This window comes from Hyaena hyaena, unplaced genomic scaffold (genome assembly GCF_003009895.1).
Source record: "Hyaena hyaena isolate Hyena2069 unplaced genomic scaffold, ASM300989v1 scaffold_210, whole genome shotgun sequence".
NCBI classification, from domain to species: domain Eukaryota; kingdom Metazoa; phylum Chordata; class Mammalia; order Carnivora; family Hyaenidae; genus Hyaena; species Hyaena hyaena.
The window spans coordinates 1,298,261-1,319,432 of NW_024080841.1; the positions used below are offsets into that span (position 1 = coordinate 1,298,261).

The window sequence follows — 21,172 nt, forward strand, 5'->3', positions numbered from 1 at the left end:
ATAATTGTTCTTTCAGTTTTTAACCCTAATTTGATTTGAATTTTTGATGGTTGTTATAAAAATAATTATAAGTTTAATTGCAGTTATTGAGTATTGGCACCACAATCATGATGAGAATCTTTATTACACTGAAATGTTAAGCTACTGAGTGCGGTAGCGTGAGGCAGATATAGAAAGCAGGGTTTCCTTAATAATGTTAAGTTGAGAATATATTGTCTTAACATGCATAACTTGCTACGTGGAATATTTTCCTGCTTATTTTCATTTTCTGAATTCTCACATCCGTGTTTTCTTTTCTCTCCTGTGAAAGTGTCATTACCTTTACGGGTCAAGTTTTTCTTGCTTTTGACTTTGATCTTCCTTATTTTAATTAATATTCTCTCTATATAAATATGTTCTAATTTCATATAATACATTTCTTCTGTTGCCTAATTACTTGGAAACTATTTTTGAGACTTAATGTAGTTGATATTTAGCATTTTTAAAATCTGAAAAATAGATGTCTGTAAATTTTTAAGCAAAAATCATCTTAAGATAGTTTTTTTTACCCCTCCTCCTATTTTTCAGAGATTTTCCTGGGTTCTGCTCTTTCTTGTCATTGATCATAGGATGAACAAATGGGACACTCTGTATCTTTAGTTTAGCATCAAAATAAATAATTATCTTTAGGTATAGAATAAAATCAATATGGTACAACTTCTTGGATGAGGTACTGCCTTAGAACTGGAAATGAATTTGGTACTATCTGTTGGGGGGCAAAAAAAAAAAAAAGGCTTGCTAAGAAGAATCAAACAATTATTGATTGGCATTTTGAACTATTTCAAAGAAAAAAATATCTTAGAAGCACCTGCGTAAAGCAAGATAAATCATACACACTTCTCTTTTGTTCTGTTTTTATACGTAGTCTGTTGTAGTGTTTCTTAAAGGGAATGATGGTGGTGGTGATGGCATCATGATTTCTTTGTCAGTTTTTAAAAAAACTACACTCTTCCCACTTACATTTTAACACTACTCCCTTCCCTTGTGCTTGTTCCTTGTTTTATAGGAAATCCTCTTGAGTGTTTTAGGTTCTTTGTATTAGTTAGCTACTTTCTGATACAGCAATGCCATGTAGCACGCGACCACCGAATCTCAGTAAATGCTTCAGTAAGGTTCTCATCATGCATCTGTTGGCTGTATGGGTGGCTCTCTCCAGGCTTTGTATCTCCAGATCGTCTGGGGTGACAGTAATCCATCTGCCTCATTCTGGTGCCCATGTTATATGGGCAGCAGTTTTCCAGGTTATGTTCTGGACGATGGCAGAAGCAAGAGACAGCAAGCTTAGCTGTGTAGCACATTTCAAGCCTCTGTTAGTGTTGTATCTGCTAATATCTTGTTGGCCAGAGCAGGTTAATGAGACTGAACTAAAAGCAAGAGGCAGAGAAGTACTCTTTGTATACTCTGAGTGCAGTAATAGCGGTAACGTAAAGAATTAGGACCGATAATTCAAGCTCATGCCTAACTCCTGCCAAGTCATTTTACGTTTAGCTACTTTTTGGAGGTTTTTCAATGCTTTTCCAGTCCTCATTTTGCCTGTTGTCAAAGGGAAACTGCTAACCCTCCTTTGTTGGATATATCAGAGGCTGCATGGTGCTTATGAAATCACCAAACCTCCTCATGTATAATTAAAAGAATTGGAGATGACAGAACTTTGGAAACAGATACTTTGAACAATTTTTTTCTCCTTCCCCTTTTTCTATAAGTAATATTAGCATGTGACAGGGTTATTTCTCCATTACGCTAAATTTCTTATAAAATTAATATCCTTTCAATGCTGATGCTTCTGCATACTCAGAACAAATATGTGTCTATTTATGTATGTATGTATATTTTTTCTTTTAAAAGTTTTATTCTAAATCAGGTTTAAAAGTTTGAATTTTATTCAAAATCTTCGATTAGTTGAAGTCCTTGATTTTCAGGTGTAATACACAATACAGTTAAAAGGAATGAAAAGAACATTCATTTACTTTTCTGGTTTAATTGTATATTTTAAACTCTTTAAGAATTGTATATTTTAAACTCTTTAAGAATGGGCATCCAAATGTTCATCAGTGGATGAATAGATAAAGAAGATGTGGTGTATATATACAATGGAGTATTATTTGACCATCAAAAAGAATGAAATCTTGCCATTTGCAACTACATAGATGGAACTAGAGGGTATTATGCTAAGTGAAATTAGAGAGAGACGAATATCATATGACTTCACTCATATGAGGACTTTAAGATACAAAACAGATTAACATAGGGGAGGGGAAGCAAAATAATATAAAGAGAGGGAGGGAGACAAAAAGATAAGAGACTCTTAAATTTGGAGAACAAACAGGGTTACTGGGAGGGTTTTGGGATGGGAGATGGGCTAAATGGGGAAGGGGCATTAAGGAATCTACTCCTGAAATCATTGTTGCACTCTATGCTAACTAACTTGGATGTAAATTTTAAAAATAAGAAAAAAAAATGGGTATCATGTTTTCTGCCTTTAGTTTCTATTCATACTGTCTTGTGAATGAATACATGAATGATATTTTAGATTTGATCAAACCGTTTCATTAAAAAAAATGTCAGAAAAGTACTGTTTAAATTCTTTTATGGTATTAATGCTGATATTTATGATAGGGAAAATTATAATGTCAGTACATTGAGTTGAGTTTATGCCTTAGGATAATTGAGTATGTGAAAGCAGCTGATAGTAAAGTAACATTGTGGTATAATCCCTTTATTAATTGTGTTATAAGGTGAAAATTTGTTTATCCTGATAGGTTGAAGCTATTTATGAGCATGGTTTAAATCCATACCTTTTTCTTTTCCTTATTAGCCCCATTTCTGTGTCATCCCAATTTGTGGATACGCTATGGTGCCGTAGGATTTATCACAGTGGTGGCTCATCAAATAAGTACAGCGGATGTATACTGCAAACTGATGCCTTATCTTGACCCATATATTACCCAACCAATAATACAGGTATGCTTGTTCCAGCTTGGAGTCAGTCCTCTCTAAACTGCACTCCTTTAAAAAAAGGTTTAGAGAGTCCTATTTTTATTTAAATTTATAAGATTTAAATTGGGCTGCAGCATTTTCACGTTCCCTTAAGCTAGCTAATGTTACTGGAATAAACAATGGTGAGAAAAGTTCAAGACGCTATTATGTTATCCATCATGTTATGCATCATATAGCACTCAGTAGTTCATACTTTTATTTTCTTATGTGCAGAGTTGTAAAACATCTGATGTTAAGGGGAAATACAGTGGAAATGTATATTGATGGACCTCTGCTTTTATTGTAAAAAGTATAGCTGATTTCAGCCAAAGTCAGCATTTATACTAAATTGGAAAAGGCCTTTTACAGATGTTTGGTTTTTTGGATCACTAACTGGTTCTGATTTCTTTTCTGTTCTTTTTCTTTTTTTAAAAAATCTTATCTTTTAAAATCCTATTTAATCTTTTTGAATCTAATGACTTGCCTCCCTCTACCCTCTACCTTTCCAGTATAGCACTTGATAATAAACTTTGGGTATGTGGTTGTATAAGGCAGTTTTTTACCCAACTTGTCAGTGTTTACACCCTTCATCTTCCTGGAAAACTCACTATCAGAATAGATATCTGTTTAAGTTGAGTAAATGTTGAGATATGATTCTGTCTGTTAAAATATTCTTAAATATCCAATTTTTTAGTAAAATCAATTTCCCTTTTACAAATTCACATAATTTGGGCTCCTAGTACTTTTATATTCCAATGAACCTTCCCTTTGGTTGGAGAAAAATGACATTGGATATGTTCTGGAAATGAGGAGGCTTGGCTGTGCCTTCTGTCCTTTTTCCTCATAGATTTATTCTTTTCTGGGGGTCATCATTCTTTATTTCATAGTTTGTAGAATTTCTAATTTTTATCTCAGCAATTTATATATGTATGAAAGGTAATACTACTAGAAAATATGCCATTTTTCTTTCTTTCTTTTTTGAATTTTAATCTCCACACCCAGTGCGGGGCTTGAACTTGACTCCAGGATCAAGAGTTGCATCTCTCCCAACCACCCATCTATCTTCCTTCCTTCCTTCCCTCCCTCCCTCTTTCCCTCCTTCCTTCCTTCCTTCCTTCCTTCCTTCCAGAGAGCACATGCGGGAGCACGGAAGGGAGAGGAGCAGAGGGAGAGAGAGAATCTTTTTTTTTTTTTTTTTTTAATTTTTTATTTATTTCTAGGAGAGAGAGAGAGACAGCGTGAGCAGAGGAGGGTCAGAGAGAGAGGGAGATACAGACTCTGAAACAGGCTCCAGGCTCTGAGCTGGCAGTCAGCACAGAGCCCGACGCGGGGCGCGAACCCATAAACCACGAGATCATGACCTAAGCGAAAGTCGGATGCTTAACCGACTAAGCCACCCAGGCGCCCCTTTTTAAAAATTTTTTGATGTTTATTTTATTTTTGAGACAGAAGAGACAGAGTATGAGTGGGGGAGGGGCAGAGAGAGAGGGAGACACAGAATCCAAAACAGGCTCCAGGCTCTGAGCTGTCAGCACAGAGCCTGTCGCGGGGCCTGAACCCACAGACCATGAGATCATGACCTGAGCTGAAGTTGGCTGCTCAACCAACTGAGCCACCCAGGCGCCCCAGGAGAGAGAATCTTAAGCAGCCTCCACACTGAGTGTGGTACCCCTTTCTTCTAAAATTTTTTAAAGTTCTCTTGGAAATAAGGTCTAGAGATTCTTACTACTTTTAACTAGTTATTCTGTTTAGAAATTTCTGAGAGGCACCTGGGTGGCTCAGTCATTTGAGCGTTCTACTCTTGATTTTCAGCTCAGGTCATGATCCTAGGGTTCAAGCCCTGCCTTAGGCTCCGTGCTGTGTGTGGAGCCTGCTTAAGATTCTCCCTCTGCCCCTCTTTCCTGCTCATGTTCTCTCTGTCTCTCTAAGATAAAAAAAATTTAGAAGTTTGTTTATTGAACTCTTATAATACAGTGTGGAGAAAGTATCCTTGGAAATTAAAAATTGCATGCATTTGTAATAACTTGGTGGTTTATTATAACCTGACATTAAAAAATAAATCTAGCATTATTTTTGTAACAATGATAAAAGCAAATATATGTATATATTATTTTTTTGAAAGACCAGGATTAGGAGTTGAGAGGCTAATTATCCATATGCTTCATAAATCTTAACCTTTCTACAATTTGAATTTAGACAAAAGATACCCTTTTATGCTGGCCAGTTTACCAGGTAGTGAAATAGGTCCAAAGAAAGTCCTCTTGGTATATACTGTTTGTATGCTCATCCTTTTTATTATATATGCGTTGACAAGGAAGGTATCCTTGGGGATAATACAGGGAAGGATTTTGTGAACATATATATATATGTATATATAGTAGCTGTGTGTGTGTGTGTGTGTGTGTGTGTATTTTAATGTTTATTTTTGACAGACAGAGCATGAGTAGGGAGAGGGGCAGAGAGAGAGGGAGACAGAATCCAAAGCAGGCTCCAGGCTCTGAGCTGTCAGCACAGAGTCTGACATGGGCCTTGAATTCGTGAACCATGAGACCATGACCTGAGTCAAATTCGGACATTCAACCAACCGAGCCACCCAGGTGCCCAGCCATAAGTACTTTTTTTATCTAGGAGGTCATCCTCACATTTGGCATCTAGAAAGAGGCTCTTTGTCATTTTATAAAATTTTCCAGTCTGGGTATATATTATTCTTCTTCCGATATGAAAGACTCAGATGTGTACTCACATGCTAGCAATGGAAAGAAAAACCTTAGCTCTTAAAGGTAACTAGTGTTCTTTTTTTCTTTTAAGCAAAAATTGCAAATATTGGTATCTCCCATTTTCTTAGAAAATAAATACCTATGTTAGCACAAGTTGTGTTTACTGAATATGAAATTAACTGTAATATGTTGTATCTTTGGTTGATTCTTTTTATTTTTCTAATATAGATTGAAAGGAAACTTGTTCTACTCAGTGTTTTAAAAGAGCCAGTAAGTCGTTCTATATTTGATTATGCTTTGAGGTCTAAAGATATCACTAGCTTGTTCAGACATCTTCACATGCGCCAGAAGAAGCGAAATGGGTCTCTTGCTGACTGCCCTCCGCCAGAGGATCCTGCCATAGCACAGCTTCTGAAGAAATTGCTCTCACAGGTTGTATCACCTTTTGGAAATCTTACATTGAAACAAAAATTCCATAAAAACATTCAAGCATCTATTTAGCTATGAAAAATTTTTTTGGTTGATTAGGTTGCATCATAACAAATGAAACCTGGCAAATATCATATACATTTGCGTTGGCATATCAGAGATGCTAGGATAATGATAAGACCTTAGTTTGAGCTAAGTAAGGAATCCTGGGAGACCTGTTAAGTTTTTTTTGTGATTATTCCCTATATAAATAGGGGAGAAAGTAGATATAACCTTAAATTAGAGTAATATTCTTGAGTCAGTTCCATATTTCACCAAAAAAGAAAAAAATTCAATTAGAGGCAACATTGCAAAGCACAGATGCAACACAGAAAGTTATTGGTTTTAGTTCAAATCTGAAGAGTTCCTACTACATGCAAACAGCAGAAATAACTGGGATTTAGAATACATTTTAGATTGAATAAACCAGTTACAGTTGCATATTAAAAGCCTGTGAATTTGTATCAACAAATCATGTTAAAACTAGTAAGTAATCTTTTTACTATGCTTGGAATTAGTAAAACCTCTTTAGAAATATTCTGGATTCAGTGTCCTGTTTTAAGAGAACTTAGAGAAGTAAAGATAGAAATGAAAATGGCTGGAAATAAAGAATACAGTTTCTGAATAAATGCTCAATGAGCCATAAAGCAAATACTGAGAGAGAACTTTAATGACCGTCTTTAAGTCTGCAGGACATTTTGGTTTAGAGAATACTTGTCAGTCATGTCTTGTCTAACAAGAAGATGAGAAAATGCTTCAGTTGCAGAGAGAATTAGATCAATTTGAAGATATAAATCCTTTCTTGTACTAGTCACTGAGTGTCCAGTGCTCTTTCATGCTCATATGTTGCTTAAGGTGATTGAATACTGAATTATCCCATCTCCTATGGGATATCGAATATCCCATCTCCTAGGGAGCCTGGTCAATAGCCATTTTGGTTCTTTTAGGTCTCACTTTGCCTAGAGGCTGGAATTGCCTCTGAATGTCCCTTCCAGGTCAGTGGTTCTGTTTCCTATATTTTAGAAGATCTAATTTAATGTGACTTGAATTACTAAAGAGCTTTTTCTTTGGGTCTTCGTTTAGTCTTGTCTCATACATTAGATGTATTTTATATTTTTGAAAGCAATTTATGGAAAATTGGATATTGAATCACATTTTTCTATTGTTTCTTTTGACTAAGTAATCCTTGTCAAAAACGATTTCAGCATGCAATAAAAACTACCCCAATATAGATGTGTCTTTGGGTTTAGATGGTGTGACTCTTTGTACTCCTCAGTCACCTACAAATTCTGTGTATTACGTTAAAAGCCTCTGTACTAAAATTTCATGGTAAGTCATTAGTTAACTTCATGGAGCCACTCTAGCCCTTGGTTCTTGCTTTTCATCTTGCTGTGGGCATAGGTTTTGCCACTGCCATGGGTAAAAAAGGAGGGAGAGGGAAGGAGCAGTTTCCATAGCCTTTTTACTTTCTCCTTCCTACTCTTCTCCTAAACCCTTCTACCAGTGCTGCTTCCACAGTGCCAGCCCTCTTTATTGGGTATCATGATGAAATCACTGATTGGTATTCCTCTGAAATATTAGTGCTTGATGTATTCATTTGTCTGTCATTCATACCCTCATTTGTATCAGTAGGGAAAGAGGAACCTGTTTTCCTCTGTTTTATGTTGTTTCTGTTACTATCAATTTTAGGAGACTCTGAAGGGTTAGTAGTACTCTCTTTCAAGGGACAGGTACTATTGGTAGAGGGGAGAGCAAGCCAGAGTCTCTCAGGTCCTCAGAAGAAGTAAAAGCAGAACAATACAGCTTCCATTTTTCGATGACCTAAAACAAGTCTACCACTGCAGTTGGTGCTTTCCCTATTTTGTGACTGACCTTATAACAACCTTGAACAACAGATGTTATCCCCACTTTGTAGTTAAGGAAACTGCAGCCCAAAGAGGATAGTTAAGTTGCCTATGCTTGCACAGTTCATTCAGTTTCAAAGCTGACATTGAGCCTAAACCTGTCTAACTCCAAATCCCATACTCCTTCAACATGCCATCTTGCCTCAAAATAAAGGACAGGGAGCTAAGACCGAGAGACTGTTTGAGGTTTTTATGGACTTAGGAAGGTTCCATGTGCAGTTCATCTCCTCCAGCCCCTTGCACGCCTTTACTTCTTTTTGGTCCCTGCGCTACCTGAGTTTCTTGGCATTACTTGCAGAGGCTTTGAGTCAGGGGAGCCTTTGGAGGTGGGAATTGAGTCCCTATTCCTAATGTCAGGGATGCAGAAGGAAGGATGCTTGTAGACTCTGCAAATGAGAATTCTGAATACTCCTACAGTTTTTTTTACTTTTACAGTGCTCTTTTGTATAGGACTGTACTTGAGGTGCATCGTGTAAAATAGGCTTTTTACCTATTTTAAAACAGCTTTTTACCTACTTTAAAACAGCTTGTCGTTGTTTCTGTGGGAAAATATGTTCAGGGTTGTGGATAATAGACCTTTTTTTAATTTTTAAAAAATTTTAAGTTTGTTTATTTGAGAGAGAAAACACAAGTGGGGGAGGGGAAGTGAGGAGGGGGAGAGAGAGAGAATCCCAAACTGGCTCGGAACTGTCAATGGAGAGCCTGATGTGGGGCTCAAAATCACGAACCATGAGATCATGACCTGAGCTAAAGTCAGATGTTTAAACTGACTGAGCCACCCAGGTGCCCCATGGATAATAGACTTTTAAAGTACACTTTTGGAACATAATGGTAGTTAGAATCTGCCTAAACTCCAGATTTTTAATAGGACTTACCTCCTGGAGGTGATACGTGGCAGAGCTGTTTTGGAATCTCATCTACAAGAGCCCTCTGTTTTATTTGTATCCATTTGATCATCCACTAATACAGAATAAGAATATTCTGATTTCCCTCCTTTAAAAAAATCACAAATACTTAACATTTTTAATTTTTAAAAGATTTATTTTGAATACTTTTTGACTGGTAGTATAGACACAAGGTGTAAAATTAAAAAGATAATTGGAAGATATATAATGTAAGTTTTTCTCTAATCTCTGATCCCTAGCCACCCGGTTTCTTTCTCTGTTGATTGTGAATTTTATGTTGTTAGTGTGCTAAATTCCTTTATGCATTTTTGGATTGTTCTGTTGTACAGTTAACTCAGTTGGAATTAGTTTGATCCTTTTAAGCCTTGTTTTTTTTTTTTTTTAAATTGAATCCAGTATAGTTAACATACATAACTAATATAACAGTGTTATATTAGTTTAAGGTGTACAATATAGTAATTCAACAATTGTATAAATTATTCCACTGCTCAAGATATGTGTACTCTTAATTTCCTTTACCTATTTCTCCCTCCCCCCCACCCCTCCCCCCTGTAACTATCAGTTCTCTATAGTTGAGAGTCTGTTTTTTGGTTTATCTTTTTTTTCTTTGTTCATTTGTTTTGTTCCTTAAATTCCACACATTAGTTAAATCATATGGGATTTGTCTTTCTCTGACTTTTTTCGCTTAGCATTATACTCTTTAAATCTATCCATGTTGTTGCAGATGGCAGGTTTTCATTCTTTGTAATGGCTGAGTAATATTCCCTGTATATCTCACATCTTTATTCATTCATCTATCAGTGGACACTTGGGCTGTTTTCTAAATTTTGTCTTTTGTAAATAATGCTGCAGTACACATAGGAATGCATGTATCTTTTCAAATTAGTGTTTTTACATTCTTTGAATAAATACCCAGTAGTGGAATTATTGGATCATATGGGCAGCTCTATGGCTGTAACACTTTGCATTCCTACCAACAGTGCATGACATTTCCCTTTTCTCCATATCCTTGTCAACACTTATTATTTCTTGTCCTTTTGATTTTAGCCATTCTGACTGGTGTGAAGGAATATCTCAGTGATTTTCATTTGTATTTCCCTGATGATGAGTGATGTTGAGCATCTTTTCACATGTCTTTTGGACAGAGAGAGTGAGAGACAGAGTGAGTGGAGAAGGGGCAGAGAGAGAGGGCGTCACAGAACCTGAAGCAGGCTCCAGGCTCCAAGCTGTCAGCACAGAGCTAAACCTGGGGCTTGAACCCAGAAACTGCAAGATCATGACCAGAGCTGAAATCAGATGCTTAACCCACTGAGCCACCCAGGCACCCTAACTTCTGCCTGTTTTTTAATTGGATTATTTATTTTTTTGGTGTTGAATTGTGCAGGTTTTTCTTTTCCTTTTCTTTCTTTTTGAAATATTTTTATTTTTTTAATGTTTGTTTATTTTTGAGAGAGAGAAAGAGACAGAGTGTGAGCAGGGAACAGGTATAGAGAGTGGGAGACACAGAATTTGAAGGAAGCTCCAGGCTCCGAGCTGTCAGCACAGAGCTGATGTGGGGCTCAAACTCAAAACCCTGATATCAAGAGTCACATGCTCCACTGACTGAGCCAGCTCCGCACCCATATATATTTTAGATACTAATCCCTTAATGGATATATCATTTGCAAATATTTTCTCCCACTCATTAGGTGGTATTTTTTGTTTTGTTGATGGTTTTGATGGTTTCTTTTGCTGTGCAGTAGCAAAAATATTTTTTCCAATTCGTTAGGTTGTCATTTTTGGTTATTGATGGCTTTGTCGATGGTTTCCTTTGCTGTGTTAAAGCTTTTAATTTTGGATTGTCCCAGTAGTTTATGTTTGCTTTTGTTTCCCTTGCTTGAGGTGACATAGCTAGAAAAATGTTTCTATGGCCCATGTCAAGGAAATTACTGCCTATGTTTTCTAGAAATTTTATGGTTCCAGGTCTCACATTTAGGTCTTTAATTTATTTTCAGTTTATTTTTGTGTATTGTGTAAGAAAGTGGTCAGGTTTATTCTTTTACATGTATTTGTCCAGTTTTTCCAGCACCATTTATTGAAGAGACTGTCTTTTCCCATTGTATATTCTTGCTTCCTTATCATAGATTAATTGACCATATGAGTCTGGGTTTATTTCTGGGTTCTTTATTTTGTTTCATTGATCTATGTGTCTTTCTTTGGGTGCCAGTACCATAGTCTTTTGAATACTGCAGCTTTATTTATTATTTAAAAAAATATTTTTTGTGTTTATTTTTGAGAGAGAGAGAGACAGAGTACGAGCAGGGGAGGGGCAGAGAGAGAGAGACGGAGACACAGAATCTGAAGCCGACTCCAGGCTCTGAACTGTCAGCACAGGGCCTGAAGCAGGGCTTGAACTCATGAGCTGTGTGATCATACCTCAGCCTAAGTCAGACACTTAACTAAGTGAGCCACCCAGGCTCTCCTACTGCAGTTTTATAGTGTATCTTGAAATCTGGGATTGTGATAACTCCAGCTTTTTTTCTTCTTTTTCAAGATTACTTTGGCTATTTGGGGTCTTTTGTGATTCCATATAAATTTTAGTATTATTTGTTGGAGTACTGTGACAAATGTTGGTATTTTGATAGGGATTGCATTGACTCTGTAGATTGGTTTGGGTAGTATGGACATTTTAACAGTATTAATTCTTTCAATTCATGAACAGAGTATATCTTGCCATTTGTGTCAGTTTCTTTGATTGAATTGGATTTTGATTGAATTGAATTTCCCATTCGATTTCTTTCTTCAAAGTATGGTTTTCAGAATATAGGTTTTTCATCTCCTTGGTTAAGTTTATACCTAGACATTTTATCCTTTTTGGTCCAATTGTAAATGGAATTTGCTTACTTTTTCTGCTGCTCTGTTATTAGTGTATAGAAATGCAACAGATTTCTGTGTATTTATTTTGTATTCTGCAACTTACTGAGCTCATTTATCAGTACTAATAGTGTTTTGGTGGAGTTATTAGGGTTTTACCTGTATAGTATGATGTTGTCTGCAAATAGTGACAGTTTTATTTATTCCTTACCAATTTGGATGCCTTTCATTTCTCTTTCATGTCCAATTGCTGCAGCTCAGACTTTATTACTATGTTGAATAAAAGTGGTATGAGTGGACGTCCTTGTCTTACTGGATTGGTCTTATGATTCTTGTGATAACCCTCCTCTTGTGGGCTAGAACCAAGACCTCTCTCTTGTGAACTAAAATGTAGTCTAACAAGAATAGAACTCTTACTATAGCTGTGAAAGTGTCTACAGTAAGCAAATTTTAGGAGGCAAAGTAAAAGTAAATGAAGAATTTCAGGCCAATATTGGAAAAAAATTCAGTCAGAGATCCCCTCTATGATTATTGTACTTTAATGCAATTTTATTTTATTTTTTCTTAGCTTTCTTAACTTTCTAGGGTTTGTTTGTGCCCTGTTGTGACTGTGGATTGTGAATATTACTTTAAACTCCAGTAGGATTCTAATTAAGGCTTCAGGGGAATTGCTATTTTATTTTATTTTTTCCATTGGCATAATAAAAACATTATAGAGGATTCTGTGGATGGTTTGAAAGTAAAGAAAAACCCACCCATACTCAATGATAAAAAAACTGAGAGCTTTCCTACTAAGATCCACTAAGTAGAGAAAAAAATGCATAACTATTTTGTTTACCCCAGAATATTTGTTTCACATTGAATTATTTCAGTCAGTTATTTAGTATTAATTGGTTGTCAGTTTCAAGTATTCTAAGTGCCTTGGGTGGATTAACTTAACTAAAATTTTGTAGTAGCCCCTCCAAAAAATTGTGAGATGGGTGCTAATAATTACTTCATGATATTCATTTTCTAGAATCAGTAGACACTTAGAGAAATTGGGTAATTTGCCCAAGGTTACACATATAGTAAGTAATGGAGCTTGAATGTACTTAGGCAATCCGACGTTAATTATGCTGTTATCTTAGGGTGTGTTGCTTACATTTGCAGGTCAGCCAGCAGGTATCAATTTCTGAGGTATATAGAATGTTTTATGGATCATAGAGTGCCTTCACATATAGTGTGTCTCATTTAATATTCTCAACACATCTAGGAGCAAGGTTGAAGTACATATACTTTCTTTTGCTTAATATTGTTATTTCCAGAATTTTTGTTTAGATAGTATGTGTTTGTTTATTCACAGTTACATATTAAAGATTACTAGATACCAGGCACTGTTTTAAGTTCCTTGGAGATTTCAAAGATGAATTATACTTGAATTCTTCCATTAAGAAAGAAAATTAAGATATAAATTATGATACAAAGTAGAAAGTGTCATAACAGAGGGTTTCCTGGAAGGTCAGAGTAGAGATGTTTTGCTACATTGATACTTTCTTTTTTCTCTTGTCTTTGTTTGCTTCATGTTACCATTCTGACTCTTAACATTTTAAATTAGTGGTTTGACCCTTCAGTCATTCCAAGGCCTGTTACTACTTTTGAAAGTAACCTATAGCATATGTTTTATTTGGTTTTAGGGAATGACAGAGGAAGAGGAAGACAAACTCTTGGCACTGAAAGACTTCATGATGAAATCTAACAAAGCAAAGGCCAATATAGTAGACCAGAGCCATCTTCATGATAGCAGTCAGAAAGGTGTCATTGACTTAGGGGCATTAGGCATCACTGGGAGACAAGTTGATCTTGTTAAAACCAAACAGGAACCTGATGACAAGCGAGGTTAGTACATTTATATATATGTATGTGTTTAGTGTGTTGTTATTTCATAAGGCTAATTATTTCATAAGGCATATTAGTTGTAGCTAATAAGTAGTAAAATAAAAAGTCATATTTTCCAGGTGTAGAACTTTCAAGTACTGTATGTGACTCCATTTTGTAACAGGTGGATTTAGGGGAGGAAAAATGGAGAATTGAATAAACAGTTGAGAGCTTATGTAACCTGTCAAAATTATGGCTTTCTGTGTCAGAATAAGGATTCAAACCAAAGCTGGACTCCAAAGCCCTACTCTTAATAATAATAAAATTATGTTTCCATTGTGGAGATGTATGATTGAAGATGAAATCCTGTTTTTTAATCCTCTAAACACCAACCGAAAGTCAGTAGTGTATGTTAAAATGAGATAATTATCTCGTTTGTTTTAGTAGGTAATGCCCAGTGAATTGAAAAAAAGTCTTGTTATTAACAATGAAGTAACAAGAGTAGAGACCAGAGAAGAATTAATCATTTGAAGTCTTGAAATTTAGAACTGTCAGCTCTTGTGACAAGGATGTTGACCTTGATTGTATGAGGTTTTTAAGATCTTGTATATTCTTTCTTTAACCTTTTTTGGAGATGTACTTATTTCCAAGTACTTGTGTTGAAAAACCACTCTATTCCAGTATCAGATTTTAAAGGCAGCTGAATTGTATTTAAAAATAAACCTCTAACTGCCAAACTTGAGGTAAAGTATTTGGAACTTAATTATCAGTGGTTTACATCCGTAGTAAGTAAAGCACTGATACAGATTATAAGAAAAACACAAGTATCCCAAAAGAAAAGTATTGAAGGATTTGAACTTAAAACTGATAGAAGGATAGAAATGCATGTTTGAAAAGATAAATGCAAAACAATGAGAAACCATTTTCTGCCTATGTGATTAGCAAAAAAGACTGATCATACACCTATTGTTAGCAAGGGTGTAGGGAAATAGGCATTTTCATACACTGTTGAGATTATAAACTGAACATATTCTTTTTAGAAAGCAGTGTTCTTACTCTTTGAGTCATTATTTTCAATTCTGAAAATTTCTCCCAAGAAAAAGGACAGGCATGTGAAGAAATATATATAAGAATGTTCTCAGTTTAAAAAAAGGAAATAATTGAAATGATCATTAGTAGGGGAATGATTAAATAAACATTTAGTATATCTGGTTGAGAGAAAAAGCAGGTTGTGAAATACTTTATATTACTTTGTACTATTTTATTTTTGCAAAATGATATGGTAGTATATCATAAACTATGTAGTTTATGGGATTTATGTACTTAATGGGTAACTCATATTTTGGTCATTAATACTAGAACTTTGTGTTATTGAATGTACTTTTTTACTTGAAGAAAGATTTTTTAAAAAGAGTTCTCATCTCTGTAGTCTGGAGGTAACTATAGAGCAGTTGATTTTCACATTTTGTTTGTGTCCCAAGTAACTGATACTGGAAATAGGTCATATCAGTGTGGTTGGTGACATTTGAAAAAGTTGTTTTTATTGTTGGCTCTTGAGATAAAGTGGTTATTTGAAATTGAGCTCACCTTAGAAAACTAGGAAGCGGTTAGTTCTAATTATTAATGACACTGAAAGTGCATCTGTTCCATGTGCCCTAGAGAGAAAGTGAGAGTTAATGAGTTGATATATAAATATAAATAAATCAGAGATCATAAAGAACAAATAGGATGTGAAGTCCATTGCTGTCCCTCTCTAACCAAAAAAAATAAATAAAAGTGCTTATTGGTTTTAGAGGTTTCCTTTAGACTGACCATTCTGCATCTGTTTTTGTAGCTAGAAAACACGTAAAACAAGACTCAAATGTAAATGAAGAATGGAAAAGCATGTTTGGGTCGCTGGAGCCACCAAACATGCCACAGGCCCTACCTAAAGGGGGTGACCAGGAAGGGATTCAGATGGGGAAGCCTCCTCGCTCTGAGTCCTCTGCTGGCATTTGTGTCCCTTTATCGACTTCTCCACAGGTACTACCATCTAGGCAGTAATCCTTTTGTCTTTCAGTCTCCTCCTACTGTTTTGGTTGTTTAAAGGCTGTGTACTGCACTGGAAAAGTCAATATAGTGAGCTGTCCTTTAGCGGAGGATGTGCTTCTTTATTTTCTTCTTCAAATTTTATTTAAATGTAACTTAGTTAACATATGGTATTATACTGGTTTCAGGAGTTGAATTTAGTGATTCATCACTTCCATGTAACACCAGTGCTTATCACAAGTGTCCTCCTTATTGCCCATCCCCCATCCAGCCCATCTCCCACACCCCTCCCTCCAGCAACCCTCAGATTGTTCTCTATAGTTAAGGACATGTTTGTTTCTAAAACAGGCTAATCTTTAATTTTATAGCCAAGGGGAAGTCTAGTTATTGAAAGCATCAAAGAGGGCCTTGTGTTAGAGTACTCACCAATAAAGTGATCTGAAATTATGGGTTGAAGACCTCATTATGAACTGTGATTATAATTAGGTTGCAGTGAACCTTTTAAACCTTTTACTCTGTATCTAATATAACATATCTGTAAAATAGCAAAAACATTTTTGGAAGAAAAGTCCCTAGTTTGCCATCTGTGAGAAATTATGATCTTTATATATTTTAAATATATTTGTAATTTAAGGTAACTCTTCCCTAAGCCAATTATGTTTTTATTTTTATTATTAGTTTTTAATAGTTTATTGTCAAGTTGGTTTCCATATAACACCCAGTGCCCTCCTCCATGCCCATCACCCCCCTTCCCGTCTCCCCCACCCCCATCAGCCCTCAGTTTGTTTTCGGCATTCAAGAGTCTCTCATGGCTTGCTTCCCTCCCTCTCCCCCACTATTTTCCCCTTCTTCTCCCCCATGGTCCTCCGTTAAGTTCCTCCTAATCCACCTATACGTGCAAACATATGGTATCTGTCCTTCTCTGCCTGACTTATTTCGCTCAGCATAACACCCTCAAGCTCCATCCATGTTGCTACACATTAAGCCAGTTATGTTTTAAATGAAAAATATTAACTGAACCAACTGATAAATTCTATTTCTATTCGCTTAAATTCTGTGGATTTTTGTTTAATGTTATTGCTCTACTGGTAGTTTTTTTTTAAATAGTGTAGAAGTTTGGAAATGTAATATTTGTGGTTAAACTTTATTTTAAAGAGGTCTTCACTGAACAAATGTCACTAAATTTAAATGGATTTGAAAATTGGCTCGTTAATAAGGAACAAAGCTGATATCATGAAAAGAGAACATGGGTACATTTTTATCATCCAGTATACTTTGCTTTATAACATAAATTCTTCTGTTTTGCAGCTTCCAGAAGTGACAAATGTCCAAAATAGAAAACCAACAATACAGGTTTTAAGTAGTACAGTCTTACCATCTACCTACCAGATTCGGACCACAACGTGTAAATCAGAACTTCAGCAGCTGCTACAGCAGAAGCGGGAGCAGTGTAACGCCGAGAGGATAGCTAAGCAGATGATGGAAAACGCAGAATGGGAGAGCAAACCACCGCCACCCGGTAAGAGGGCCGCTGCCGCCGGTGGTTCTGTGCTGGCCCGGGTATGGAAGCCTAGAATCTACTGCAGGATGCTGATAATTAATTACCAGGAAGCAAGAACAAAGCTATCACTTGAAAGCCCAGAGGAAGAAGCATGAAGTGAGAAATTTTAACTCCTTATTTGTGGAGTTTGGATCTTCTTAGCTGTGGGGACAACTTGCAGTGTCTTGTTTAGGCCACTTGGTGTTTTCAGCCTGTCTGCGGTCCATTTTCTCCATTTACAGTGCCAGGTTTTACCTGCCTGTGTAGTGTCACGCCGCTCTTTACAGAACGTCAGGCTTGTTGGAGTAAGCGCCAGCTTTTTATTTCTGAAGAGTCTAGCATCTGTTTTCTTTTAAAAAAGTAAAACATTTGGAAAGTAATGGGTATTTCTAAGAAGAAAACAAAATCAGCTATAATTCCACCACTCAGTGATTATCAGCATTAAGATTTTGCGGAAACACTGCTATATTTTGAAAAGATTTAAAAGAAACTCAAGAGAGACTTCAGGTGAAAATGTGACTCAGCTCTGTTAACAGACTTGCCCAGTGTAAATGTGGTAGAGCTAGAGCTAGTTTTTGTTTCGTTTTTTTAAAAAAAAAATTTAATGTCTATTTATTTCTGAGAGAAAGAGAGAGAGACAGCATGAGCAGGGGAAAGTCAGATAGAGAGAGACACACAGAATCCGAAACAGGCTCCAGGCTCTGAGCTAGCTGTCAGCACAGAGTCTGATGCAGGGCTCATACCCACGAACTGTGAGATCATGACCTGAGCCGAAGTTGGACGCTCAACCGACTGTGCCACCCAGGCGCCCCTAGTTTTTGATATTAGATTTGTAGATTTTAAAAACATTTTTCATGAGTTTCTGTGTACAGATTTTAATAATAAAGATTTAACTTAAAAACTGAGAAGAAATGCATAGTGCGTTTATGCTTAGAGGTTTACAAATCATGTGAATTCTCATGTGTCCCCCTCTGTACTCTAGGGGAAAATGCCGATAGAGACAGATGATTTTTTTGATGTTTATTTTTTATTTTGAGAGGGTGGGGAGGGGAAGAGAGAGAGGAGAGAGAATCCCAGACAGCGCAGAGCCCCACGTGCTGTCAGTGTGGAGCCCTACACGGGGCTCGATCCTGCGAACCGGGAGATCATGACGTGAGCCATGAAATCAAGAGTGGGATGCTCAGCCAGCTGAGCCACCCAGGTGCCCCTGGACATAATGCCTTTAAGATTAAAATATTAAGTGGTAAGTGGCATCTCAGGTCACATAAATTTTATCAAAGTATGCTGGAATGTTCAAGTTGTTTCTGTAATATAGTTCAGTGTTCTATACCAGCCCTGCTTTCAACACAGAAAAGTTAACCATGAACTGTCTATTTGATAACAGAATGTCTTTATAAGTAGCATTTTATACTTATGTGGAATTATACATTTTACTCAGTAGTTACAGAAAAGGTATCAAGTTTTGAGGTTTAAAAAACATGGGATGACCGTTGGACTTCTGATTTTTTTCTTGCCACACTTGAGTGGTTATGTGAAAGTGATTTTTTCTAGAGGGAAATGTTCAGTCTAGCCTGGTAGATTATCTAGACTTCATGGCAAACTGTTTTTGATCACTTTCAAATCTAGCATATCCTCCTTAAAAGTCACATTCAGTTGTTCTTCCCACACATGTGAGCTAGAGATCCAAAGGTGAACATATTTTTTATCTTAGAGTTTGCCAGGTTTGGCAATAGTCTTGTTTTCATTTTTGTTTTCTGGTAAAAAAAGAATTTTATCCTAAAATGATATTGTTATTAATTAGGCACTGTGCTGAGTTCTAATAGATGTTCTTTTATTTATTTATTATTCTTTTTAAAGAGAGAGTGAGAGAGAGCAAGTGGGAGAGAGGAAGGGCGGGAGAGGAGGGAGAAAGAGAGAGAGAGAAAGATTATCTTAAGCATACTTCATGCTCAGCACAAACCCTGACATGGGGCTCAATCCCACGACCTTAGGATCATGACCTGAGCCAAAATCAAGAGTCAGATGCTCAAACAACTGAGCCACCCAGGCGCCCCCTTGATGATCTTTAGCATAGCTTTCTGTTTTCTTTTAAAATTGATTAATATTAAATATTAAATGTACACTTAATATAAAAGTTAACTCCTCAAATATTGAAGTCGATTATAGGCAAGGACCTATGCTAGATACTGTGAATGATTCAGAATGGATAAGACATGGTCTCTGGCCTCAGCAAATCTGTAATTTATTAGAGGAAATTAATCATACACAAGAAAATACATAATAAAACACGTGCATATATGTCAGAAAGTAATGGGCTATAATTAATACTATTTATACTAACATGTTGATATTATACAACAAGTGATTGCAAGTAGAGAGGACATTAACATTTGGGTGTTTACTGTGGATGTGGGACAATATTAGGCACTTTATATATCTCGTTTACCCATATCCACCCTTTGGGTTAAGTAATAATTCTCTCATTTTACATTTGAGGAAATTGAAGCTCAGATATTTTAAATGAGTACCCCAAGGCCACACATTATATTTTGATGGATTTGAGTCTTTGAGACTTTAAGAACGAGGTTGCCTTCCTCGCACCCTATTTCTCTAGATTAGGATAGGCATTATCTCTGGCTATTGAGCAAGTAGTCAGGGTTTTTCCAGGTAGTAAGTGACTGTTGTTCCTTTTCAGATACTAGAGAAGGATCCCAGGTGCAATCTTACTAAGGCTCTTTGAGCAACACTTAATTGCTATCTTGGATGAGTTACTCAATAGAGAAAAGTACCTGTCATGGCCTAGTAGACCACCCTGTATTGGATAGCTATTGGCACCCTCTGTTTAGTTTTTTTTTGTTTTGTTTTGTTTTTTTATAAATAGTTTATTGTCACGTTAGTTTCCATATAACACCCAGTGCTCATTCCAACAAGTGCCCTCCTCCATGCCCATCACCCGCCTCCTCCCCACACCCGTCAGTCCTCAGTTTGTTCTCATCATTCAAGAGTCTCTCATGGTTTGCCTCTCTCCCTCACTATTTCCCCCCTTCTTCTCCCCCACAGTCCTCCGTTAAGTTCCTCCTAATCCTCCTATACGTGCAAACATATGGTTTCTGTCCTTCTCTGCCTGACTTATTTCGCTCAGCATAACACCCTCAAGGTCCATCCATGTTGCTGCACATGGCCAGATTTCATTCTTTCTCATTGCCATGTAGTATTCCATCGTATAGATGAACCACATCTTGATCCATTCGTCTGTTGATGGACACTTAGGCTCTTTCCATGTTTTAGCTGTTGTTGCGAGTGCTGCTGTGAATATTGGGGTACATGTTCTCCTATGCATCAGCACTCCTGTATCCCTTGGGTAAATTCCTAGCAGTTAGTCCTATTGCTGGGACATAGAGGAGTTCTATTGTTAATTTTTTGAGGAACCTCCACACTGTTTTCCAGAGGGGCTGCACCAGTTTGCATTCCCACCAACAGTGTAGGAGGGTGCCTGTTTCTCCACATCCTCGCCAGCATCTAGAGTCCTCTGATTTGCTCATTTTAGCCACTCTGACCGGCATGAGGTGGTATCTCAGTGTGGTTTTGATTTGTATTTCCCTGATGAGGAGGGATGCTGAATATCGTTTCATGTGACTGTTGGCCATCTGGATGTCCTCTTTGGAGAAGTGTCTGTTCATATCTTCTGCCCATTTCTTCACTGGGTTGTTTGTTTTTTGGGTGTGGAGTTTGGTGAGGTCCTTATAGATTTTGGATATTAACCCTTTATCTGATATGTCATTTGCAACTATCTTTTCCCATTCCATTGGTTGCCTATTAGTTTTATAGATTGTTTCCTTTGCCGTGCAGAAGCTTTTATTCTTGATGAGGTCCCAATCGTTTATTTTT

At 36.6% G+C, this 21,172-nt stretch overlaps 1 protein-coding gene across 1 annotated transcript in view; it reads left to right on the top strand.

Annotated features, from left to right (window-relative positions):
* Window positions 1–21,172, top strand: part of PIK3R4 (phosphoinositide-3-kinase regulatory subunit 4) — a 79,743-nt gene that overhangs the window by 32,087 nt on the left and 26,484 nt on the right. The window contains exons 8-12 of the mRNA XM_039242227.1: window positions 2,855–3,000; window positions 5,961–6,164; window positions 13,536–13,737; window positions 15,551–15,738; window positions 17,053–17,263. Coding sequence (XP_039098158.1) covers window positions 2,855–3,000; window positions 5,961–6,164; window positions 13,536–13,737; window positions 15,551–15,738; window positions 17,053–17,263 — 951 coding nt within the window. The remainder of the gene's footprint in view (window positions 1–2,854; window positions 3,001–5,960; window positions 6,165–13,535; window positions 13,738–15,550; window positions 15,739–17,052; window positions 17,264–21,172) is intronic.